This window comes from Ranitomeya imitator, chromosome 2 (genome assembly GCF_032444005.1).
Source record: "Ranitomeya imitator isolate aRanImi1 chromosome 2, aRanImi1.pri, whole genome shotgun sequence".
NCBI classification, from domain to species: Eukaryota; Metazoa; Chordata; class Amphibia; order Anura; family Dendrobatidae; genus Ranitomeya; species Ranitomeya imitator.
The window spans coordinates 244212789-244237760 of NC_091283.1; the positions used below are offsets into that span (position 1 = coordinate 244212789).

Consider the following 24972-nt stretch of genomic DNA (forward strand, 5'->3'; position numbering starts at 1 on the left):
CAGAGCACAGCGGTGACGTCACCGCTCTGCTTTACGGCCGGCGCTTACACAGGATGCAGGAGGAGTGCAGGGAAGCGGACGCCGGGGACGTGACAGGCACCGGAATGTGAGTATGTTTTTTTTTTTTTTTTAACATTTACAATGGTAACCAGGGTAAATATCGGGTTACTAAGCGCGGCCCTGTCATGGCCCCTCCATGTTCACTCAAGCCATGACAATGATCCTGGAACCCTGGAAGATGACACATCCCGCTACAACCCTTCTACAGTATGTGGATGACCTTCTCCTCTGTGCTGACACCCTACCAGAAGCACAGACAGAGTCCATTTCTTTACTACAGTTCCTGGCCAACAATGGATGCAAGGCATCCAAAGACAAGCTACAGTTCTGCAAGGAAAAAGTTGTGTTTCTGGGACACTGCATCTCCCACCAAACACCTAACTGAAGACAGGAAAACAGCTGTCCAGAACATACTGTATTTTTCGGACTATAAGACGCACCGGACCATAAGACGCACCCCAAATTTGGGGTGAAAATTGCAGAAAAAAAGATTTTTTATAAGATGGGGGTCCGTCTTATTGTCCGAATTTACAGTATCTTACCTGATGGCTGGCGGTGGCAGAGCAGGGTCACAGGAGGCAAGGTGTCGGCAGAGGTGGGGTGATGCTGGGATGAGGTGCTGGGATCAGGAGGTGCTGGGATCAGGAAGTGCTGGGATCAGGAGGTGCAGTGAGAGGTATGGCGTGCCAATGCAGGCTTACCGTGGCGGCAGAGGTGCGGTGGCAGAGGTGCGGTGGCAGAGGTGCGGCGGCAGAGGAGGCGCAGTAAGCGGGGTCCCTTTCCCCGGTATGGTGATTCAGCAGCCCGGTAAGCAGCAGAGCCGGGTGAATCCTGTTGTTATCGGTGGGCACGGCCATCTTCCTGAGGCCGCGCGTGTGCAGATGAAGTCCTCTGCTTCCCGGGGCTTCAGGAAAATGGCCGCGGGAGATGGAGATCGCGGCGGCCATTTTCCTGAAGCCCCGGGAAGCAGAGCGCTCCATCTGCGCACGCGTGGCCTCGGGAAAATGGCCGCCACCACCAATAACAACAGGATTCACCCGGCTCTGCTGCATCACCTCACCGGAGAAAGGGACCCCGCTTACTGCGCCTCCTCTGCCGCCGCACCTCTGCCGCCGCACCTCAGCCGCCACGGTAAGCCTGCATTGCGACTATTAGACGCACCCCCCATTTCCCCTTTTTTGGGGGGGAAAAAGTGCGTCTTGTAGTCCGAAAAATACGGTACATCTGCCAACCAAGCCCCCACAGCTGCAGTCCTTCCTTGGACTTGTATCCTACTGCTGTCCCTGGATACTAGATGCCTCTCTCCACATGCAACCCCTGCATGACTGCCTCAAGGACACTTTGTTCAGTCTGACCAAGGAAGCCATTGATGGGTTCTACATGCTAAAGGCTGCTATCACATCCTCTCCTGCCCTGGGACTCCCAGACTACAGCAAACTATTCTGCATATTCGTCATGGAGAAGCAAGGCCATGCAACTGGAGTCCTCACTCAGCTCCACGGAGGCAGACATCGGCCTCTTGGGTACTACTCGGATAGACTTGACCCAGTGGCCCTTGGAGCCCCAACCTGCATGAGAGCTGTGTTTGCAACCCACCTGTTGCTGGATAAGACTTCTCACATAATTCTAGGCCACGAACTGAAGCTAATGGCACTTCATGACATTACATCTATTCTGGTCCGCACACAGCCAAAGCATGTTTCTGTCGCCCGCCATTTACGCCTACAATGCTCTCTCCTGCTTCCAGACAACGTCACCATCTCCAGATGTGCCGTTCTTAACCCAGCTACTCTCCTACCTCTGACAAGGGGGGGAGGAGGATGAAGCCCACATCTCTGACATAATGATGGAAGAGGTATTCGACTCTGAAATGGCTCAGCATGATAGTCTCGCTCTGATGAGACAGGAAACCTCCGGATTTGACTCAGTCACTGATGTACCTTTGGAAGATCCTGACCTGACAACTCTTCGTGGATGGATCAAGGTACGCAGACCAAGAAGGCCGCTTTCACACTGGTATAGCGGTGGTCACAGAAGATACTGTGCTGCTGGCACAACCACTGCCTCCATCCATCTCTGCACAGGAGGCAGAACTGAAAGCCTTAACAGAAGCATGCAAAATATCCGCCCAACTCAAAGCTACAATATACTCTGACTCACGCTACGCTCACTGCGTATGTCACGACTATGGACCAATCTGGAGGGCAAGAGACTTCATCACGGCAAATGGAAAGCCTGTCAGACACCACAAAGCCATAAAGGAACTGATGGAGTCCTTATTGATGCCAGAAAGAGTTACGGTGGTAAAAATTAAGGCGCACACTGGAGGCACTTCAAAGGAAGAGGTGGGCAACAGACGGACTGATGTCACAGCAAAAGAAGCGGCCTTACTACCACTTGACACATAAACATCTCATCTGTACTCTCTTGTGGACTCTGGAGTAGAAGAAAAGAAGCAATCCTGGGAAAAGATGCTCGCCACACTCCAGAAGCATGCATACAAGGAAGAAAAGGACCAATGGACCCAAGATGGAGCCACACAGTATGAAAGACACCTGATGATGAACAAGGGAAAACCCTGTCTACCCAGAGTCCTCTACCCTATGGTGGCCAAATGGGCCCATGGCACCACTCCCCAGTCCAAGATTAAGATGCACAATCTTGTCTGCCAGTACTACCATGCCCCAGGCTTCTCAACAACAGCCGCCAACATCACAAAGGGATGTCTTGTCTGTGCCCGATGCAATCCAGGAAAAACAGGAACAATACCTCAGAAATGCATACATATACCCTTTCCATCGCATACAGATAGATTATATACAAATGCCACACTCAGTGGGGTTTGAGTATGTCTTATTGGTGATAGACATTCTCAGGGTGGCCAGAAGCCTTTCCAGTCAACAATAAGTCAGCAAAGACCACTGCAAAGAAGCTCCTCTCTGAGATAGTGTGCAGATATGGTCTCCCAGAAACCATAGAGAGTGAACAAGGGCCTGCATTCACTGCCACCTCACAAAAGAGATATTGGACGCACTCGGGACCGAGTTGGCCCTTCATACTCCATATCACCCACAGAGAAGTTGCAAGGTTGTGAGGTTAAATGGGACGCTGAAATGTAAAATGCTGAAAGCAGCACAGGAAACAGGGAAACCATGGCATGAGAGTCTCCCTCTTGCACTATTCAGTGTCAGGCACACACCATCTGGTTCTACCAAACTTAGCCCATATGAGATCCTGTTTGGAAGTACTCCCAGGCTAGGATTGTACTTCCCACAGCAGTTGTCCATGCAGTATGACACTTTGACTAAGTTTGTGATTGAATTAACAAAGCACCCAACTAAAATACATTCTCGAGTGTTTTCATCCATCCCAGCTCCTGAGGACCTAGAGGGAACCCACCAGATCCAGCCCAGTGATTGGGTCCTAACCAAGAGGTTCAACAGACGTACCCTCGAGCCCAGATACGACGGCCCGTACTAAGTCCTGTTGACCACTGCCACAGCAGTCAAGCTTGAAGGAAAGCCCACATGGATCCACGCTTCCCACTGCAAGAAGTTGCCGGATCCAGAAGCCAGTGGCGACTGCCACTCTTCATCCATCTGATACTTATTAGGGTTGAGCGAAACGGATCGTTCATTTTCAAAAGTCGCCGACTTTTGGCAAATCCTCGACTTTTGGCCATAATCGGCCGATTTCACTCGACTCGACTATTGAGATAGTCGGGTTTCGCGAAACCCGGCTCGACCCTAAAAAAGTCAAGGTCGCTCAACCCTAATACTTATCATTTATCTATCTCCAGCAGTAGCCAAGGGGCTATCACTCATGAGGAGGGTATAGTAACTTTCCGGTATAATGTCTCCACCCCCAGGGTCACATATCAATTTGATTATTGTTTCATAGTTGAATGCCCAGGCCCCATTACACAGTTTGATATCTGGCTAGGCACTCAATTCATCTGTGTCTCCACCGCTGAAAGGGGGGGGAAGGGTCAAACTGAGGATTGGACACTTGTTGGGAGGCACGCCAGTGCAAGTAGTTGGGGATATCAGCCAGTCCCAGTCCTGCAACAAAGGGACAAATGGGGAGCCAGCCTAATCACCCGTATGACCCTGACCAACGCCCCTTTCAAAGGCCAGAGAGCCTTTCGGGGTTCAGTGCTCCCCATCCCTGCCACCCACTGTCCCAAAGAGGGATGCATAGTTCTCTACCTTACTATTGACAAGCCTTCAGAAGATGACCAAGGGTTATATGTACTAGGCTCAAGTACAAAACTTGGTAGAGGGGGAAGAAGGTGACAAAATGGGGAAATTGCGATTGAGAAATCTTGATTCCGGGCGTATCTCTGAAACTGAAGAGATAGATGAAACAATACCAGGAGTCAAATTCCTATCAGAATTGACCTATGAGGAGAAACTTGCCTTAGAAACGGGATTTTCTGACTCCAATGTCTGGCTCGAGTGGGTAAGATACACTGTTACTAATGCGAATCGCTCCTCATGTATAGCCTGTACCGCTGCCAGACCTCGATTAGGCACAGTACCTTTCCCAATAGACCCACGGGTAAATGAAAAGGGATTCTTAGGTGTCCTGTCCCTGTACATGGATAACCAACTAGGTAACTCACATAAATGCCAAACTGTATTTCACTTACACCCACCTCACCAAAGTAACGAACCAACTGGCCATGGGATCACCCCCTATCCAGGGAACTACACCTGTTTTGAAAGGAAAGGTCCCGGACGTAATGACCAGATATCCCGGTCCGGGACGGCAGTCTATACAATGACTCTTTGTTGGTAGGTCAAATCTCCCAATTGCCTGATGTATATTGGCTATGTGGGGACATGAAAATAAGGCCTAGACTTAATATCCCTTGGAAAGGACAGTGTGCTATGATATAAGCCCTTTTATATCTTTGATGTACCTTTTTTTTTTTTAAGCCTCCCAATAGCCACAATATTATAGGAGTTATCAACAATAATATCAATGCTATTACAGTATATGCATTATGTAAAAATGGGGGGCAGGTCAGTGAGGGATCAGCGACCTGTCAAAAGCCAATAAGATGAATATGTAATCAGAAAAGCACATAAAGCCACAGCCCCGCCCTCAGAGCACCAATAAAGCACCGCCCACAGCCCTGCCCCAGAGCACCACAAAGCCCCGCCCCAGAGCACAACATAAAACCCCGCCCCAGAGCACCACATTGCCCTGCCCCAGAGTACAAGAATCTCATTCACTGAAAACTACAAATACAGATTAAAGAACAGTAAACCAGAGTTGCATTCATTTATGGTGGACCATTGGAGCTACTATGAATCCTGACCAGAAGATTAGAGAAAATAATATTGCTCCCCATTCCAGGAGAGATTGTGCAGTAATCTGAATTTCTTAGGTTCAAAAACAATGTAATTTATGAGGTGGAGTGAATCCATAAAACCAGGGCTGGATCCAACACATCTCCTGCAGGCGGGAATAAATGTATATTACAGCCATCAGCCACGCACAGCTCAGAGATATATCATGGCACCGGTGTGATGGGTTTATGTAGATTATCACAATCCTCCTGGAAGTTAGTCGGTTTTAATACAAATTGAAAAGTCAGGATAAAGGGAAACTCTGTTATTATACAGAAATTCACACTTGGCCTCACTGCACATTTAATGTTGTCGATCATAAAAGTGAAGTTTGGCCAGAAAGACTGGACTTGGTCTTGTAGGAACCATATGATCATATTCAGCAGCACAGAAGGGAGAGAAGGGAGATTCATCCGATAAGATCTCAGGGTTCTAGGAAGCCAACACCATCATTACCCTCCGCTTTCTCTTACAGGACCATCATAATATTTTTCTTCTAGTGATTTTCTATCTTGTCAGCACATTCTACGTGCGCTGTCATTTGGCTTTATAGTTTACAGATCTGGGCAGGTAACAGCGTCTCCTAAACCCAGGGGGAGGTGGATCTACCAGATTGTGAGATCTATAGAAAAGGGCTTTCAATGACCAAAGTCATTAGAACAGTTTTGGGTGGAGGAGAATGTTGTGGTCTAGAGGCAAAATGGTGATCATGGTAATACGGCCGGACGATACCACCGATAAAGCAGCCACAGCCGGTGACTGAGAAGAATCTGTGACCTCTCTGCATTTAGTGGTTACTACTCACCTGGGTAGCCATATGTAGGAATCTCCTCTTTACACCGCTTATCCCCCCTCACATATGTCTCTGTAGTATTAATATGGGTCAGATCTTCACCCTGAAACAAATATTATAAAAGTCACCGACAGATGGAGAAGTTACATCTTTGATCAGCTCTAATCCTGCCATCTCCACCGTTCTCATTACACGAGTATAAAACATATAATACTGGTGGATAAAACAAGACTGAGCACAAGACCTTCACCGGCGTCTACACATCATAGGGGAGATCTCCTGACATCACCTCTCCATCTACCTGATGATCCTGAGGAGCATTGGGATCTTCTTGGTTACAGTCTTGTGGAAGAAGAGGACGGGGACATCTCTCTGGTGTTGTCCTCTTACTGGATAGATCTGGAGGAAACACATACAGGGAGTGAATTCATTCTTTACATACAGATAATTATAGGCCGTGTGTATTTAGTCCTGTCTATTACCTGGAGATGTGAGGGGCTGGGGAACCTCCATTATGACGTTCTTGTACAGATCTCTGTGTCCTTCTAAATACTCCCACTCCTCCATGGAGAAATAGACAGCGACATCCTGACACCTTATAGGAACCTGACACATACAATGATACCGTCATCCCCCGATCCCTTCATAGTGTTACTGTATAATGTCCCAGCATTCCCAGCAGTGTCACCTCTCCAGTCAGCAGCTCAATCATCTTGAAGGCGAGTTCTAGGATCTTCTGGTCATTGATGTCCTCATGGATCAGGGGGTGAGGTGGAGGCCCCGTAATTGGGCTCAGGGGTCTTCCCCATCCCTCAGACACAGGGTCCTGACAGCGATCACTAGAGGTCTTCTTCACCACTGTGTAATCCTGGTAATGGAGAGACACATTAATAAATCTCACTACAGACATTTCCAGAGTCCTCACCTCTCCAGTTCTGTCCATCTGTTATTCCCATAGATAAGAATGATGTAATGTGACGTCATCAGAATCTCTCACCTCTCCAGTAAGCCGGAAGAGGATCTCTAGGGTGAGGTGTAATATCATCTCCGCCATCTTGTCTCTGTCCATATCCATCTTTGATGGGTAAATCAGGAAAATTCTCTTTTGTGGAAGATCTTCACTGAGAGGATCCGATATTGTAAAGACCTGAATGAGAAGATGAGCCGATGTAACATCATAAAAATCATGGGTAATATATGGGGTACACAGGTGACATTACTAATATATGGGGCACATAGGGGACAGTACTAACACATGGGGGCACATATGGGACATTACTAATATGAGGACACATAGGGGAGAGTACTAATATATGGGGGCACACAGGGGCCAGTAGTAATATATGGGGCCACACAGGGGCCAGTAGTAATATATGGGGGGCACACGGGGGCTAGTAGTAATATATGGGGGCACATAGGGGCCAGTAGTAATATATGGGGCCACACAGGGGCCAGTAGTAATATATGGGGGGCACACAGGGGCCAGTAGTAATATATGGGGGCACATAGGGGCCAGTAGTAATATATGGGGGCACACAGGGGGCATTATTAATATATGGGGGCACACAGGGGACATTATTAATATATTGGGGCACACAGGGGACATCTGACACCTTCTCTCCATCTAACTGATGATCCTGAGGAGAATTGGGATCTTCTTGCTTGCAGTCTTGTGGAAGAAGAGGACGGGGACATCTCTCAGGTGTTGTCCTCTTACTAGATAGATCTGGAGGAAACACATACAGGGAGTGAATTCATTCTTTACATACAGATAATTATAGGCTGCATGTACAGTGCTCAAAAAAATAAAGGGAACACTCAAATAACACATCCTAGATCTGAATGAATGATATATTCTCATTGAATACTTTGTTTTGTACAAAGTTGAATGTGATGACAACAAAATCACATAAAAATCATGAATGTAATTCAATTTATTAACCAATGGAGGCCTGGATTTGGAATGATACTCAAAATCAAAGTGGAAAATCAAATTACAGGTTGATCCATCTTCAGTGTAAATGTCTCAAAACAAGGAAATAATGCTCAGTAGTGTGTGGCCTCCACGTGCCTGTATGACCTCCCTACAATGCCTGGGCATGCTCCTAATGAGGCGGCGGATGGTCTCCTGAGGGATCTCCTCCCAGACCTGGACTAAAGCATCCGCCAACTCTTGGACAGTCTTTGGTTCAACGTGACATTGGTGCGAGACATGATGTCCCAGATGTGTTCAATCGGATTCAGGTCTAAGGAACCGGCGGGCCAGTCCATAGCTTCAATACCTTCATCTTGCAGGAACTGCTGACACACTCCGGCCACATGAGGTCTTGCATTGTCCTGTATTAGGAGGAACCCAGGGCCAACTGCACCATCATATGGTCTCACAAAGGGTCTGAGCATCTCATCTCGGTACCTAATGGCAGTCAGGCTACCTCTGGCGAGAACATGGAGGGCTGTGTGGCCCTCCAAAGAAATGCCATCCCACACCATTACTGACCCACTGCCAAACCGGTCATGCTGAAGGATGTTCCAGGCAGCAGATCTCCAGACTCAGTCACGTCTGTCACGTGCTCAGTGTGAAGCTGCTTTCATCTGTGAAGAGCACAGGGTGCCAGTGGCGAATTTGCCAATCCTGGTGTTCTGTGGCAAATGCCAAGCATCCTGCATGGTGTTGGGCTGTCAGCACAACCTCCATCTGTGGACATCGGGCACACAGACCATCCTCATGGAGTCGGTTTCTAACCGTTTGTGCAGATACATGCACATTTGTGGCCTCCTGAAGGTAATTTTGCAGGGCTCTGGCAGTGCTCCTCCTGTTCCTCCTTGCACAAAGCCTGAGGCTGTGGTCCTGCTGCTGGGTTGTTGCCCTCCTACAGCCCCCTCCACATCTTCTGGTAGCGCCTCCAGCCTCTGGACACTACACTTACAGACAAAGCAAACCTTCTTGCCACAACTCGCATTGATGTGCCATCCTGGATGAGCTGCACTTCCTGAGACACTTGTGTGGATTGTAGAGTCCCTCTCATGCTACCACGAGTGTGAAAGCACAACCAACATTCAAAAGTGACCAAAACATCAACCAGAAAGCATTGGTACTGAGATGTGGTCTGTGGTCCCCACCTGCAGAACCACTCCTTTAGAGGGGGTGTCTTGCCAATTGCCAATAACTTCCATCTGATGTCTATTCCATTTGCACAACAGCATGTGAAATTGATTGTCAAACAGTGTTGCTTCCTAAGTGGATAGTTTGATTTCACAGAAGTTTGATTTACTTGAAGTTATATTCTGTTAAATGTTCCCTTTATTTTTTTGAGCAGTGTATTTAGCCCTGTCCTATTACCTGGAGATGTGAGGGGCTGGGGAACCTCCATTATGACGTTCTTGTATAGATACTCCCACTCGTCCATGGAGAAATAGACCGCGACATCCTGACACCTTACAAGAACCTGACACATACAATGATACCGTCATCCCCCCGAGCCCTTCATAGTGTTACTGTATAATGTCCCAGCATTCCCAGCAATGTCACCTCTCCAGTCAGCAGCTCAATCATCTTGTAGATGAGTTCTAGGATCTTCTGGTCATTGATGTCCTCATGGATCAGGGGGTGAGGTGGAGGCCCCGTGATTGGGCTCAGGGGTCTTCCCCATCCCTCAGACACAGGGTCCTGACAGCGATCACTAGAGGTCTTCTTCACCACTGTGTAATCCTGGTAATGGAGAGACACATTAATAAATCTCACTACAGACATTTCCAGAGTCCTCACCTCTCCAGTTCTATCCATCTGTTATTTCCATAGATAAGAATGATGTGATGTGATGTCATCAGAATCTCTCACCTCTCCAGTAAGCCGGAAGAGGATCTCTAGGGTGAGGTGTAATATCCTCTCCGCCATCTTGGCTCTTTCTATATGCATCTTCTTTGGGTAAATCAGGAAAATTTTCTTTTGTAGAAGATCTTCACTGAGAGGATCCAATATTGTAGAGACCTGAATGAGAAGATGAGCCGATGTAACATCATAAGAATCCTGTGTAATAATACAATTACTGGAGATAATATGGGAAACATATGAGGAGATTTGTTATTTTACAGTATTTAGTTTCCTTCTTTACATCTACTAATAAATCCTATATATTTAGGCCACAGACAACAAGCAGTTTCTTCCTCGGAGTCGGCAGCTGAATACGTTTCTCATAGACTCATCGTCCATAACGCTAATTCTCGTTATAGGGTCATTATATAGGGTCCCCCTATATTTAATAACGAGCAAAGGCTATGCAGACAGCTGTGGGTCGCTATTAATAGCCTCGGAAGGGGCCATGGTTATTGGCCCCCCAGGCTAAAAACATCAGCTCTTAGCCACCCCGGAAAAGGCACATCTCTAAGATGCACCAATTCTGGCACTTAGCCTCTCTCTTCACACTTACCCTTTAGCGGTGGCAAGTGGGGCAAAGGTTGGGGAGGTTGGTGTCACCGTTTTATTGTCCGATGACATCAAGCCCTGAGGTTAGTAATGGAGAGGCATAAATAAGACGCCCCCATTACTAACCCCATAGTCACATTGTAAGAAAACACAAGACCCCCAGAAAAAAGTCCTTTAATTGAAAGAATGACACAGACTCCTTTAATAATCTCAGTTAAACCATACTTACGACCTCGCCTAATTCCACCGAAGCCCGCAATCTCCTGTAATAAACCAAAAACAATAAAAACAGCAATATCCCTCACCTCTCCATCATTCTGTCCCATGCTGTAATCCATGTCTGGGGGAGAAATAGTTTCCAACCTGGACGGTGCCAAGATGTGACCGTACAGGCTGAGAACCACTGGTGAATGAGCTGCTGCCTCACTGTCTGGCGGTGACATCACTGATGCTCCGTTCCCAGCCGGGCTGAACTGCGGTGACCTCGGTGAGAAACCCCACTAGCACCATGAGAAAGTCGCACTGTACAGAGTTGAGTTCACTGGGAGAATTATTAAAAAATACAGTGTGGGGACCGTTCTATTATTGATAACTAGCCTTGCTGAAGCTGACAGTTGAGGATTGCAGCCCCCAGCTGTGAGTTTTGCTTGGCTTGTTATCAAAAATAGGGGGAACCCACACAGTTTTTTTTAAATTATGTATTTACCGCACAGAAGCAGCTGATGAATACTCCTATCATCCACTCCTGCTCTCACTGTTAATAGCAGCAGCAGGTGTCGGATGATGGGAGCAGTTGTCCCATCAGCTGACACCAGTGACCTGGGGTAACCTGTATACCTCCCATCACAGCTGAGCGCTGCCGCTGTCTTTTCACAGTGGGGGAACTGCGGCTCTCTGACCGGCGGGGATGGTTTCACCGCCGTTACGAAGCGGTGTTTGCCGTGCTGTCATGCATATGACAGCGTGTCAAACACAGTATTGTCGAGGCCCCATTCAAATGAATGGGGTTTGGGTCCACTCTGCTCAATGACAGGCTGTATGGACGCATCATGCAGCCTGCCATCTAGAGGTAGCAGAGCCGAGTGTGAGGTGACATCCGGCTATCCTTGACTTTTCTGCAGCAAATACGCTACAAAAAAAAGGTCAACCTGCATATTTGCAGCGTATTTTTTACCATCCATTCAAGTCAATGGGTGAAAAATGCTGCAAAAACTCTGAAAGAAATGACATGCTCTATGTCAAAAGGACACTGCAAAGCACAAAATCCTGATGACAAAAAACCAATGTGTGTGTATGAGATTTCTGAAATCTCATAGACTTTGCTGGTAATGGAAAAGGCAGATGAAAATTACATATAAAAATGCAGCAAAAACGCCCAGTGTGAACATACCCATGAGAGCAGGAGCAGATGATGGGGAGTATTCATAAGCTGCTCTTGTGCTGTAAATAAATAATAAAAAAAAGGTATGGGTTCCCACTATTTTTGATAATCAGCCAGGCAAAACTCACAGCTGGAGGCTGCAACCCTCAGCTGTCAGCTTCAGGAAGGTTGGTTATCAAGAATAAAGGGTCCCCACGTTCTTTTTTAAATTATTTAAATAATTTTAAAAAATGGCAGAGGGTCCACCCATTTTGTGACCACCTGCCTTTCTAAAGCTGACAGCTGGGGCTGGTATTCTCAGGCTGCTAAGGGGCCATGGATATTGACCCCCAAGCCTAACAATAGCAGACCGCAGCTGCCCAGAAAATGAGCCAAATCTGGTGCTTTGCCCAGCTCTTCCCACTTGCCCTGTAGCGGTGGCAAGTGGGGTTCAAATTTGTGTAGTTGATGTCACCTTTGTATTGTCAGGTGACATCAAGCCCACGGCTTAGTAATAGAGAGTAAGACACCGATCCATTACTAATCCTATAGTTATATGGTAAATAAAGACACAGCAAGAATAAAGTGAATTAAAAAAATGACAGACTCCTTCAATAATCTCAATTAAACCATACTTACGACCTCGCCTAATTCCACCAAAGCCCTCGATCTCCTGTACTAAAACTAAAATAAAAAAACAACAATCTACATGACTGTCGTTCTGTCCCACGCCGTAATCCATGTCTAGGGGAGAAACAGTTTTCAACCTGGACGGTGCCAAGATGTGACCCTCCAGGCTGAGAACCACTGGTGAACGAGCTGCTGGGAACGCAACGTCAGTGACATCACTGAGGCTGCGTTCCCAGACGGGCTGAACTGCGGTGACCTCAGTGAGATCCCCGCTAGCACCATGTGAAAGTTGCACAGTGCAGAGGCGAATTGAAATTCACCGTAGTGAAATTCTCCCGTGAACTCACCTCTGCACCGTGCGACTTCCTCACGGTGATAGCGGGGATCTCACACAGCCCACGCTATTTTTTCAGAAAAATTATTGTTTATTAATTAAATACATGTACAGTAAGCTGCACACACTGTACTAATTGTATTTGTCACTGACATCTATAGATCTACCTATTCTATTTGTATTTACTGTATGTAATCCATGTCATCTATCCTGTCGGCTCCTATATTGTAGCGTTTCACCCACTACGTGTCTTGGGGGACACTCACTTGGCAGCATAGTAATCATAGACAGGCACGGGTTTTCACATAAACAGTCCATGTGGTTTATTATACTCTCAGCATAAACCACTGTAGGCCATGTTACGTATCACAGACTTCACATAGTCCTTTACTTCATCATACATGACTTTACAAATCCTTCATTATTCAAGCCTGTATCTCTCCAGTCACCGCGTGACTGCACAGTTCAGCAACTGTCCTATGTTAGCGCACACAGTTCATTTTCCCCACACCAGGGGTTACCTCTCAGGAGCTCCTGCTCCACAGGTTGACTCCACGTCAGTCCCAGAAGCCTCCAACACTGACCGTCCAGGACCTGCAGCACACAGGCTACTCAGTGCCAAAGCCCAACCATGTGCTATTCGGGAATTCCCAGGATTTCCAACACAGGCTTCCAGGGCCTTGCACTTGGACCACTCAGATCCAAACACAGGAACCATGTGACCCACACCCTGGTCACATTATATACCTTTTAACCACTCCCCTGGGTGGGAGTGTAGATGTGTGGCAAGTTTGTCCCGCCCATCTCACATAACTAGCCTAGTAAGTCTCCCTTCATAACTATACAAACTCTTGAGGGACTACAGGTCCCAGAACAACATTGCATCAGACTTACCACGCAGACTCTCTCTGCGACACATGTCGGCCATTCACAACTCTGCCAGTCATTGTTTCATCACATTTAAGCCTCCAAGTGCATCTTCTCACCCCCAATGGGATGGCCTTTTTTGTCTTTTCTCATTCTCGGGTCCTCTACCAGAGGCCTTGGAGTACGAGGGTTGTTGCACAGGATCTTAGCTGTTCCCAGCATTGCGCTTTTCTGGACAGAGACCTCAGATGTTGCTCCTGGGATCTGCTGTAGCCATTATTCCCACTTAGGGGTCACTGCTCCAAGTGCTCCTACCACCCCTGGAATCACTGTTGCCTTTACGTTCCACATCTTCTCCAGTTCTCCTTTGAGGCCCTGGTATTTCTCCATCTTCTCATATTCCTTCTTTCTGATGTTGCTGTCACTTGCCACTGCCATGTCTATTATCACTGCTGTCTTCTGATCCTTGTCTACTATCACAATGTCTGGTTGGTTAGCCAACACCTGCTTATCCGTCTGGATCTTGAAGTCCCACAGGATTTTAGCCCTTTCATTCTCCACCACTTTTTCTGGGGTCTCCCACCTGGACTTAGCCCATATGCTGTGCAGATGTTCCTGTATACAATTCCTGCTACTTGGTTGTGGCCTTCAGTATATGCTGTTCCTGCTTGCATTTTGCATCCTGCCACTATGCGTTAGATGGTTTCTGAGGTTTCTTTGCATAGTTTGCACCTTGGGTCTTGTCTTGTGTGGTAGATTCCTGCTTCTATGGATCTGGTACTTAGTATTTGCTCTTGTGCCGCTATGATTAGTGCCTCTGTGCTGTCTCGTAGTCCACCTTTCTCCAGCCATTGGTAGGATTTCTCCATGTCAGACACCTCCATTATCTGTCGATGGTATAGCCCATGCAGTGGCTTGTCTTGCCATGGCGCTTCATGTTCCTGTTCTTCCTTCCAGATCTGTTGTTGTTGCTGCCTTAGGCTTTCTCTCAGCATCTCATCTTTTGGTGCCATTTTTCTGATGTTTTCCTGGATACTCCTCGTTTCATCCGTGATGGTGGCCTGGATGTTTATCAAGCCTCGACCACCCTCCTTTCTGTAGGTATATGTACAATCTTTGGGTGTTAGACTTAGGGTGGAGACCTCCATGCATTGTGAGGAGCTTTAGTGTTTTCACATCTGCAGCTTCCATCTCTTCTTTTTGCCAGCACACTATGCCAGCAGGGTATTTGATAACTGGCAGGGCATTTGTATTGATGGATTTTATTCTTCCCATTGAGCTGGCTCTTTAGGACCTGCCCTACCCTTTGATGGTATTTGGATGTTGCTGCTCTCCTTGCGTCCTCATCATGGTTACCATATCCCTGTGGGATGGCGAGGTTCCTGTAGCTTGTCTGTACATCTGCTCTGTGCCCTACTGGTAATTCCACTCCATCAGTCTTGACTACCTCGCCTCTCCATTACAAACCAGCCGCACTTCTCCAGTATGAAGGACATCCCGATGTCTTCACTGTAGATCCTTGTCATGTGGATCAGTAATTGAGGTCTCGTTCGTTTTTCGCATATAGCTTGATGTCTTCCATATAGAGGAGGTGGCTGATGGGGCTTCCACTCTTGAACTTGTATTCATAGCCAGACTCTGTAATTATCTGACTGAGGGGTTCAAGACTATGCAGAACAGCAATGGGGACAGTGCATCACCTTGTTATATGCCGCATTTGATGGTCTCTTGTTGTGAATTCTGTGGCAGAGTTCACTCCTGTGGTCACAAGTGGTACTTTGGCTGATTCTCTCTGGGAGCTTCCGTTTGTGGAGGAAAGTGGTACTGCAGCTTCTGAGTTTCCTCCCTCAGGTGATCTGGTGAGCTCGTTAGCTGCTTCTCTACTTAACTCCACCTAATGCTTTGATCCATGCTTCCTGTCAATGTTCCAGTGTTGGACTTGTGTATCTCTGGATCATTCCTGTGGCCTGCTGCTCTGCATAGCTAAGTGCTTCTTTGCCATTTGTTGCTATTTTTTCTGTCCAGCTTGTCTATTTGTTTTGCTGGAAGCTCTGGGACGCAAGGGGTGTACCTCCGTGCCGTTAGTTCGGTTCGGAGGGTCTTTTTGCCCCCTTTGCGTGGTTTTCTTTAGGGTTTTGTGTAGACCGCAAAGTTATCTTTCCTATCCTCGTTCTGTCTAGAATATCGGGCCTCACTTTGCTGAATCTATTTCATCCCTACGTTAGTCTTTTCATCTTACTCACAGTCATTATATGTGGGGGGCTGCCTTTTCCTTTGGGGTATTTCTCTGAGGCAAGGTAGGCTTATTTTTCTATCTTCAGGCTAGTTAGTTTCACAGGCTGTGCCGAGTTGCATAGGTAGCGTTAGGCGCAATCCACAGCTGCCTCTAGTTGTGTTTGGAGAGGATCAGGGATTGCGGTCTGCAGAGTTCCCACGTCTCAGAGCTCGTTCTATTATTTTGGGTTATTGTCAGATCACTGTATGTGCTCTGATCGCTATGCACATTGTGTTCATGAATTGCCTATCACAACAGTCTCTTGTGCTAGTTGTCTTGAGTTGACTTCCAATGTTATTCTCCATGGCCCCAGTGAGTTTCTGAAGAAGGTTCATAATTTCCTGTTGACATTGTACAGACCCAAGCATTCACAGTTCCATGTGTGTGGCATTGAGTCATAGGCTTTCCTGTAGTCAATCCAGGCTGTGCTGATATTGGTCTGTCTGGATCTCGAGTCTTGAGCGACTGCTCTATCTACTAGAAGCTGGTGCTTAGAGCCTCTGGTGTCAGTCCCAATGCCTTTCTGAGCTGCATTCATGTACTGGTTCATATGGTTCTGTAGCTTGGTGGCTATGACGCCTGACAGAAGTTTTCATGTTGTTGTAAGGCAGGTTATTGGGCGGTAGTTGGATGGAACGGTTTCTGTGTGAGGATCCTTCATGATCAGCGCTGTTCCTCCTTGTGTTAGCCAAGCTGGGTGGTGGCCTGCTTTTAGCAGTTGGTTCATCTGCTTTGCCATGTGTTCATGTACCGCTGTGAATTTCTCTAGCCAGTAGGTGAGGATCATGTCTGGGCCAGGTGCTGTCCAGCTCTTCACGTTCTTGATCCACTGTTGGATGTCTGCTTCTGTAATGGTGACTGGTTCTTGCTCTAGGTGGTTGCTGTGTTTCATTCTCAGATATTGCAGCCATATTGCACTGGTGTTGTGTTTTTCCTTCTCCCATATGTTCCTCCAGTATTGTTCAGTCTCTGCTATTGGTGGAGTTTCTGCCTTTGTGCTGTTCCTCTGTAGTTGGGAGTACACTTTGGATGGCTCTTTGGAGAACAGGGCATTTATCTGCTTGGCCTCAGCCTCTCTAATGTATCTCCCTAGTCTTGCAGTGAGTGCTGTGAGCCTTTGTTTAGCAGTCTCTTCAGTTGGGGTCAGGCCTTTCCGTGATTGCTGAGGCCGTAGCATAGATCAGGTTATTAGTTTGAGTTATGGTGGTGGTAGGTATTGATGCAAGTGCTGCTCTATTGGCATCCTCTAGCATAGTGTTTGTTGGGCTTTCTTTGCTGAGCCTTGGCAGTCGATCTCTGGTATTGATGGTATTTAGCTTATCTAAGATCTTCTGTTTCAGACCAGCTGCAGTGCTCTCTAGTTGCAGGGTTGGATCAGGATCTTCAGGGGGTTGCACATGTTGTTCTTCCAAGTCTTCATGTGGGGTGGATCTACAGTGAAGTTGATCCATCTCAAGTTGTGATAATAGCTTTCTCTTTATGATATTGAAACGTTGGGTGACTACTTGTTTCTCAGTTCGTGGACATGCAGGTCTTGTATCCTCTGGAGTTTCCTCATACGCTTCATATATCCTCTCTCATTTGGTCGGCTGTTATAATAGCATTTCATCAGATCCAGGTTCTCTTGCCTTGTCCATGTATGGTTTGGTCCAGTAGCCCATGTATCACCAGATTGTCCTGATTCCTCAACATCTGATGTGGACCTTGTTAATCCAGGCGACGTCTGAGCCGGCATGACTCTCTTTGCTCGTGACACTCATGTTTATTGAGGTAGGCACCATAGTGTTATGGACCACTACTGGTATATTATGTCCAACAGGGCAGAGCCAGGATTTGAACCCCAGTCTCCCACATTGGTGGCTGTGATTTTACTAAACGCGGCACATGTATTGCCGGCTTTTATTATATCCTTTACCGAATGTTACTGACTTTTTCCAATCTTAAGAAAAATGTCCGCGTTACCGATCATGAATCCGAATGTACCATATTTGTACCGAATATATGTTTGGCGATCGTTTTCCGAACATATTCGCTCATCTCTAATTATGACCAAGACAACCTGCTACACAAAATAAAAAACCCCACTCAGTACGGAGGCATTTACAGTCCACCACAACCCCAGTATAATGGCCCCTACCAGCCACACATTCAGTATGAGAGTCCCAACAGCTCTTCTCTTAATATGATGCCCCCACAATTCCTGATATTTGAAAAAAAAAACCACACACTACTCAGCCAACCCGGTTCCTGAGGAGCGCTTCTCTGGTCTGTGTGGTGTGAGTACTGAGGCTCCGCACTACAGGTGTGATGTAGTGACGTCATTGTGCCTGCAGTGCACGGAGTCTCAGACTCAGAAGTGAAGGCTGAATGGTGGATCAGGAGCTTTCCACTCCCTGATTCACTAATCTATTCAGCGGTATCACCGTCATGGGAATGTGGATATCACTGACATTGTGATGATGGGAAGGAGAGGGTGACCAGTACCGCACCCACCGAGCCCTGTCAATTCATAGGCATCATAGCAACCGAGTGGGCTACCTTTATGGATGATACACTCCTGCCTATCCAACTATCGTATGGAAATATCTCATAGATCCTGGGTTCATTAGTATTTGCACCAAGAATGAGGCTAAGTGTGTACTTATTAATTGTCGGTGGTCGGAGGCAGTCATTGAGGTGGATGGTACCATATTGTACATGTAGGGGGCAGTACTGTGGGAACATTAGAAAGTGGGGGGATGGCAGTACTGTGGGGACATTATACTGTGTGTGAAGGGGATGCCAGTCCTGTTGAAATATTATCCTGTGTCTGTGGGAAACCACTATTGTGAGAACAAAATACTGTAAGTGTGGGATGAAGGTACTGTAGGAACTTTATACTGTGTGTGGGGGTATAGCGGTACTATGAGAAGATTATACTGTGTGTGGGGGTATAGCGGTACTATGAGAACATTATACTGTGTGGGGGTATGGCGGAACTGTGAGAACATTATACTGTGTGTGGGGGTATGGCGGTACTATGAGAACATTATACTGTGTGTGGGGGTATAGCGGTACTATGAGAACATTATACTGTGTGGGGGTATGGCGGAACTGTGAGAACATTATACTGTGTGCGGGGGTATGGCGGTATTATGAGAACATTATACTGTGTGGGGGTATGGCGGTACTATGAGAACATTATACTGTGTGGGGGTATGGCGGTACTATGAGAACATTATACTGTGTGCGGGGGTATGGCGGTACTATGAGAACATTATACTGTGTGGGGGTACGGCGGTACTATGAGAACATTATACTGTGTGTGGGGTATGGCGGTACTATGAGAACATTATACTGTGTGTGGGGATATGGCGGTACTGTAGGAACATTATACTGTGTGGGGGGGTATGGCGGTACTATGAGAACATTATACTGTGTGGGGGTACGGCGGTACTATGAGAACATTATACTGTGTGTGGGGTATGGCGGTACTATGAGAACATTATACTGTGTGTGGGGATATGGCGGTACTGTAGGAACATTATACTGTGTGGGGGGGTATGGCGGTACTATGAGAACATTATACTGTGTGGGGGTATGGCGGTACTGTAGGAACATTATACTGGTTGTGTGGGGGTATGGCGGTACTGTAGGAACATTATACTGTGTGTGGGGGTATAGCGGTACTATGAGAAGATTATACTGTGTGTGGGGGTATAGCGGTACTATGAGAACATTATACTGTGTGGGGGTATGGCGGAACTGTGAGAACATTATACTGTGTGTGGGGGTATGGCGGTACTGTAGGAACATTATACTGTGTGTGGGGGTATGGCGGTACTATGAGAACATTATACTGTGTGTGGTGGTATGGCGGTACTATGAGAACATTATACTGTATGTGGGGGTATAGCGGTACTATAAGAACATTATACTGTGTGTGGGGGTATGGCGGTACTATGAGAACATTATACTGTGTGTGGTGGTATGGCGGTACTGTAGGAACATTATACTGTGTGTGGGGGTATGGCGGTACTGTAGGAACAGTATACTGTGTGTGGGGGTATGGCGGTACTATAAGAATATTATACTGTGTGGGGGTTTGGCGGTACTGAGAACATTATACTGTGTGTGGGAGTATGGCGGTACTATGAGAACATTATACTGTGTGTGGGGGTATGGCGGTACTATGAGAACATTATACTGTGTGTGGGGGTATGGCGGTACTGTAGGAACATTATACTGGGTGGGGGTATGGTGGTACTATGAGAACATTATACTGTGTAGTGGGATGGCGGTATTATGAGAACATTATACTGTGTGGGGGTATGGCGGTACTATGAGAACATTATACTGTGTGCGGGGGTATGGCGGTACTATGAGAACATTATACTGTGTGGGGGTATGGCGGTACTATGAGAACATTATACTGGTTGTGTGGGGGTATGGCGGTACTGTAGGAACATTATACTGTGTGTGGGGGTATAGCGGTACTATGAGAAGATTATACTGTGTGTGGGGATATGGCGGTACTGTAGGAACATTATACTGTGTGGGGGGGTATGGCGGTACTATGAGAACATTATACTGTGTGGGGGTATGGCGGTACTGTAGGAACATTATACTGGTTGTGTGGGGGTATGGCGGTACTGTAGGAACATTATACTGTGTGTGGGGGTATGGCGGTACTATGAGAACATTATACTGTGTGGGGGGTATGGCGGTACTGTAGGAACATTATACAGTGTGTGGGGGTATGGCGGTACTGTAGGAACATTATACTGTGTGTGGGGGTATGGCGGTACTATGAGAACATTATACTGTGTGTGGGGGTATGGCGGTACTGTAGGAACATTATACTGTGTGTGGGGGTATGGCGGTACTGTAGGAACATTATACTGTGTGTGGGGGTATGGCGGTACTATGAGAACATTATACTGTGTGTGGGGGTATGGCAGTAGTGTGAAAATACTTTTTTTTACGAGAGATGCCAGTACTGTGGAAACATTATACTGTGTGAGCGCCATCATATATATTAGATAAGGGGTGTAAAAAGGAGAGTAATAAAAAAGACTCCTCAGGGCTGTGCTGCATTTGTAGAAAAAGACTGCTATCTGCCGTCCAGACGGGACCATGTGACATCAATGGGAAGAGGGAGGTTTTCCGGAGGGAAGAGTCTAGAGGGTGCACCTGGTCAGGAGACCTTGATGACGCAGTTACTGATATTATAAAGGCCGGAGCCCCAAAGGCAGAACAGATTTGGCGCCAACAAAGGAAAGGGGTGCGGGGAAGAATCTGAGGTACCAGCTCATGGTAAAGTGCCCGAGGCAGCTGGGTGTGGGGCAGAACCCTGCTTACAGGGCATAATGGGGGCATTACACTGTGTGGGCCAAGAAAGGGGCCCTGTACTAGGAGAACAATCCGCTCCCTCACTTTCGGTCCTCCATAGTTGGCTCGTATGTATCTATTACAGGAAACAGAACAACGACGTTATGATTCTTATAAAGAGTCTCCGTGCAGAAGGGGTTAATGTCCCCGCGCTCAGTAATGGGGAATCTCCACATACCTCCACCTGCAGAGCCGCACTCCACATATATGGCTGCTCTGTGCGCACAGGACCTCTGATGAGGTCACAGGGGGAGGAGTCAGGGGTCACGTGATCCGCAGTGAAGAAAAACTAAGAGGGGTCACCATGGTAAGTGGGATCACACTGAGACCAAAGTATGAACCAGATAATAGAACAAAAGAGACAAAGTTGGTCTCATATAAGGGGATCACCACAAATAAAGATATAATACTGGCAAAGACACAACTATATTAGGACAACAAGTATAAGTAGCAAAACACGAGTAGTTTAAAAACATTTAGAAACATACTGATACAAACAACCCATAATAGGGCTACAACCCACACAGGACAGAGCGATATAAGCCACATATAGTGGTAGAAAGGGGTGGCTAATACCACCGTGCCTACATAGACAGCTCTGCTACACCCCAAAAGATATCATGATAATGACTAAATGTTGTATAATGAGCTTAAAGGGGTCAGAGCACAATTGGTACTCAAAACATCCGTATGTACACACCCTAATAAATGTATAACAAAGTGCTCCTGAACCTATAAGGGCACATATGTTTGCACACAAAACAGTGAGTCAGACCTGGAATGCATGGCCTAAAAGGCTGTATAAAGTGTAAAATAAGCACAAACCCAAAGCCATGCCAACAATAAACACAGGTAGCAGATAATAAACCTCACAACATGAGCATACCAAAAGGCAAAATAACCAGAGGAGCCCAAAAATAATGTGCAAACCGGGTGTGCATACAGAGTCCAAATGTGGGCAGCAGAAAGACCCAACGCGTGTCGCCACCTACAGGTGGCTTCGTCAGGGGCGATATCCGGAAGCAGGGCCTGATACTTAAATAGAGATAACCTTTACCTAAATCAGCTGTGTCCCTGTAGATCCACCGCATGGAATTAAGCATAACAGTATGAGTCACCCACGTCTCTGCTGAGAGCGCATGCTCCGGCGTCTCCGGAGTGGGAGTGCCCATAGCTAGGATTGCCAGGGCAACAGAGACGCTCCAAAGGCGGCGCCCGCACATTACAGCACACTGACTAACGAATACTGGCAGCCCAGGCCGGGTTGCCTGAGCTACAGTGACGCCGCACATACTGCATCTGCGCACTTGTCAGTGAGGCCGGGGTACATAGTTCAGTGACCTGCAGACTGCACAGCCGTTCCAGATACAGTGCTGGCGCACCATAGTTGAATAATAGTCAGGCTGTGGCTAACCCAATCAGGGTTAGCAAGGCTACCAAGCCAACACAGAGCCACCGCCTAAATAGTGGAGCATATACCTGGGGTGCCCAGCACAATACCCTGCAGATCGCAGGGACACAGTAAGTATAGCGCCCGCGCATCGTAGCCCGACAACGATCTCAGAGTAACGCACCCAAGCATGGTTGCCAAGGCTGCACAGGCAACACACGTCCAGCGCCTGCATATCTCAGCTAGCAGCAAGGGACGTACTACCAAAAGCGCCCGCACACCAAAGCACTGCAGCAATAAGGGTATGACTAACCAAGCCAGGGTTGCCGCGGCTGCAGGAACGCCACTTAAAAAGCACAAGCGCACCAGAGTATATGGATATAAAGGTGCGCAACCCCTAGTTCCATTAAGGCGCCTGGACATCTAAAGCAGACAGCACGGGACGCACTGCATATAGCGCCCGCACACCATGGTACAGCAGCAATCAAAGTCTGACTAACCCGGGCAGGGTTGTCATGGCTACAGGAACACCACTAAACCAGCGCCTGAGGGTCAAATTATGTGGCCGGAGCGCACAATACAGTACCCTCCGTACTAGCACACACAAATGAAGGACTGTGTGTAAGTGCGCAACATAACCAAGGTCTCCAGCGCTCTATAGATCAGACAAAGCACTGATGCCGAGCAACCGGTAGCGCGAAAAAAACAATAGCAAGGAAGGTTCCCAAAGAGCAGTATAAATAGCCAGTTTAGAATAGACACTTGTTCAAAAGTCCCTAATAACGGGAGATGCTTCATTAGAATAACCCAGATAGCCTGGACACTGCCAATCCAAGGCTTGCATCCTAGCCATAAGCTCAACCCATCCCAGAGTGCTACGGCTACCATTGTGCAGACATAGGGTTCTAGTGGACCGCATAGAATAACCAGAAACATAGTTCAAAGCAAAACCTTCTCATTGTGACAGGCAAAGGGGCCATTAATATATTCGCAGATTACTCATAAACCAGTGCTCAAGTGTCACTGAGAACCATAACAGGCCCATACATTATTCATGCAAAAATGGAGGAGATCTGAACGACCCCATAGTAGTGATGCTAGTTGATAATGAACAAGCACTAAACAATACTGAACAACAGTGCACCACGAAAGCAAGAACTGGGAAGATGGCAGATGACAAGTGGACATCAGAATCCCACGTATCTCCACACATCACCCCAATATACGCTCTACCCCAAAGTAACGTGGCAAAAAGAGTATGACTTGAGGCAAATACGGCGGGTTCACGAAGGATATGTGTATCATACACTAGCCAGATAAAAGTAGCAATACGGTGATTTAATATGACACACTCTATAGCCCTGTATACAGAAAAGTATTCAAATATAAACCTACTAAATCTCCCAAAAATTACAGAGCTAATATTTGTATTTTGAGTAAGTGAAGCTAGCGTATAAATGGATTATAAATGAACAACTGTTTGATACTCGGTGAACAACCCACCCAGCACTTTGAAAGCCAAAATGACACAACACAACTGGCAGGCTGTCTATGTAGGCAATGTGCCAAAATGATTAACACAGGTAGATATGAAAAATGCCCAAGATATAGAGCATCCATCACAACAGACAAAAGCTAAAAGGTAAAGCATATAGAATAGGCCCTGAGATGGTATTAAGATGGGCCATACAACAATGCAAAAATCAAGTCTGTTTGTAAAAATCAAGTCTGTTTGTAAAACCCAGTGAAAAGCAAGTCCTCGGTAAGGCCATGAGGGCTACGACAGTTAAGTTAAAATATCCATCTGGACTCTCGTCTCAAAAGTTCCAGAGAGATGTCACCACCTCTGATATTGGTTAGTACTCCCTCCAGACCCAATATCTTCGTGTCTTTCCACTGTGACTTGTGTTCGGCCAGGTAGTGTGAGGCCACAGACGTGAGTACTTTTCCTTTTGCTTTGTCTTTACTGGCAGTCGTAATGTTCGAAAAGTGCTGCTGAATACGTCTTCTCAATTCCTGTGTAGTCTGGCCAACGTATATTTTAGGGCACGGACATACCAGAGCGTATACAAGGTTGCGCGATTTGCAATTGAAGAAGGCCTTGATAACAACC

At 47.0% G+C, this 24972-nt stretch overlaps 1 protein-coding gene across 2 annotated transcripts in view; it reads right to left on the reverse strand.

Annotated features, from left to right (window-relative positions):
• Positions 1-21685, reverse strand: part of LOC138662870 (zinc finger protein 182-like) — a 63602-nt gene extending 41917 nt beyond the window's left edge. The window contains exons 1-10 of one of the 2 annotated variants that reach the window (XM_069748857.1): positions 21648-21685; positions 10049-10198; positions 9740-9919; positions 9551-9656; positions 7824-7936; positions 7208-7357; positions 6899-7078; positions 6693-6816; positions 6512-6609; positions 6223-6313 (exon numbers count right to left, since the gene is read on the reverse strand). In XM_069748857.1, coding sequence (XP_069604958.1) covers positions 6223-6313; positions 6512-6609; positions 6693-6816; positions 6899-7078; positions 7208-7357; positions 7824-7936; positions 9551-9656; positions 9740-9919; positions 10049-10198; positions 21648-21674 — 1219 coding nt within the window. In that variant the 5' untranslated portion in view covers positions 21675-21685. The remainder of the gene's footprint in view (positions 1-6222; positions 6314-6511; positions 6610-6692; positions 6817-6898; positions 7079-7207; positions 7358-7823; positions 7937-9550; positions 9657-9739; positions 9920-10048; positions 10199-21647) is intronic. The other variant, XM_069748858.1, reaches the window with a different exon arrangement.
• Between the last annotated feature and the right edge of the window lie 3287 nt (positions 21686-24972).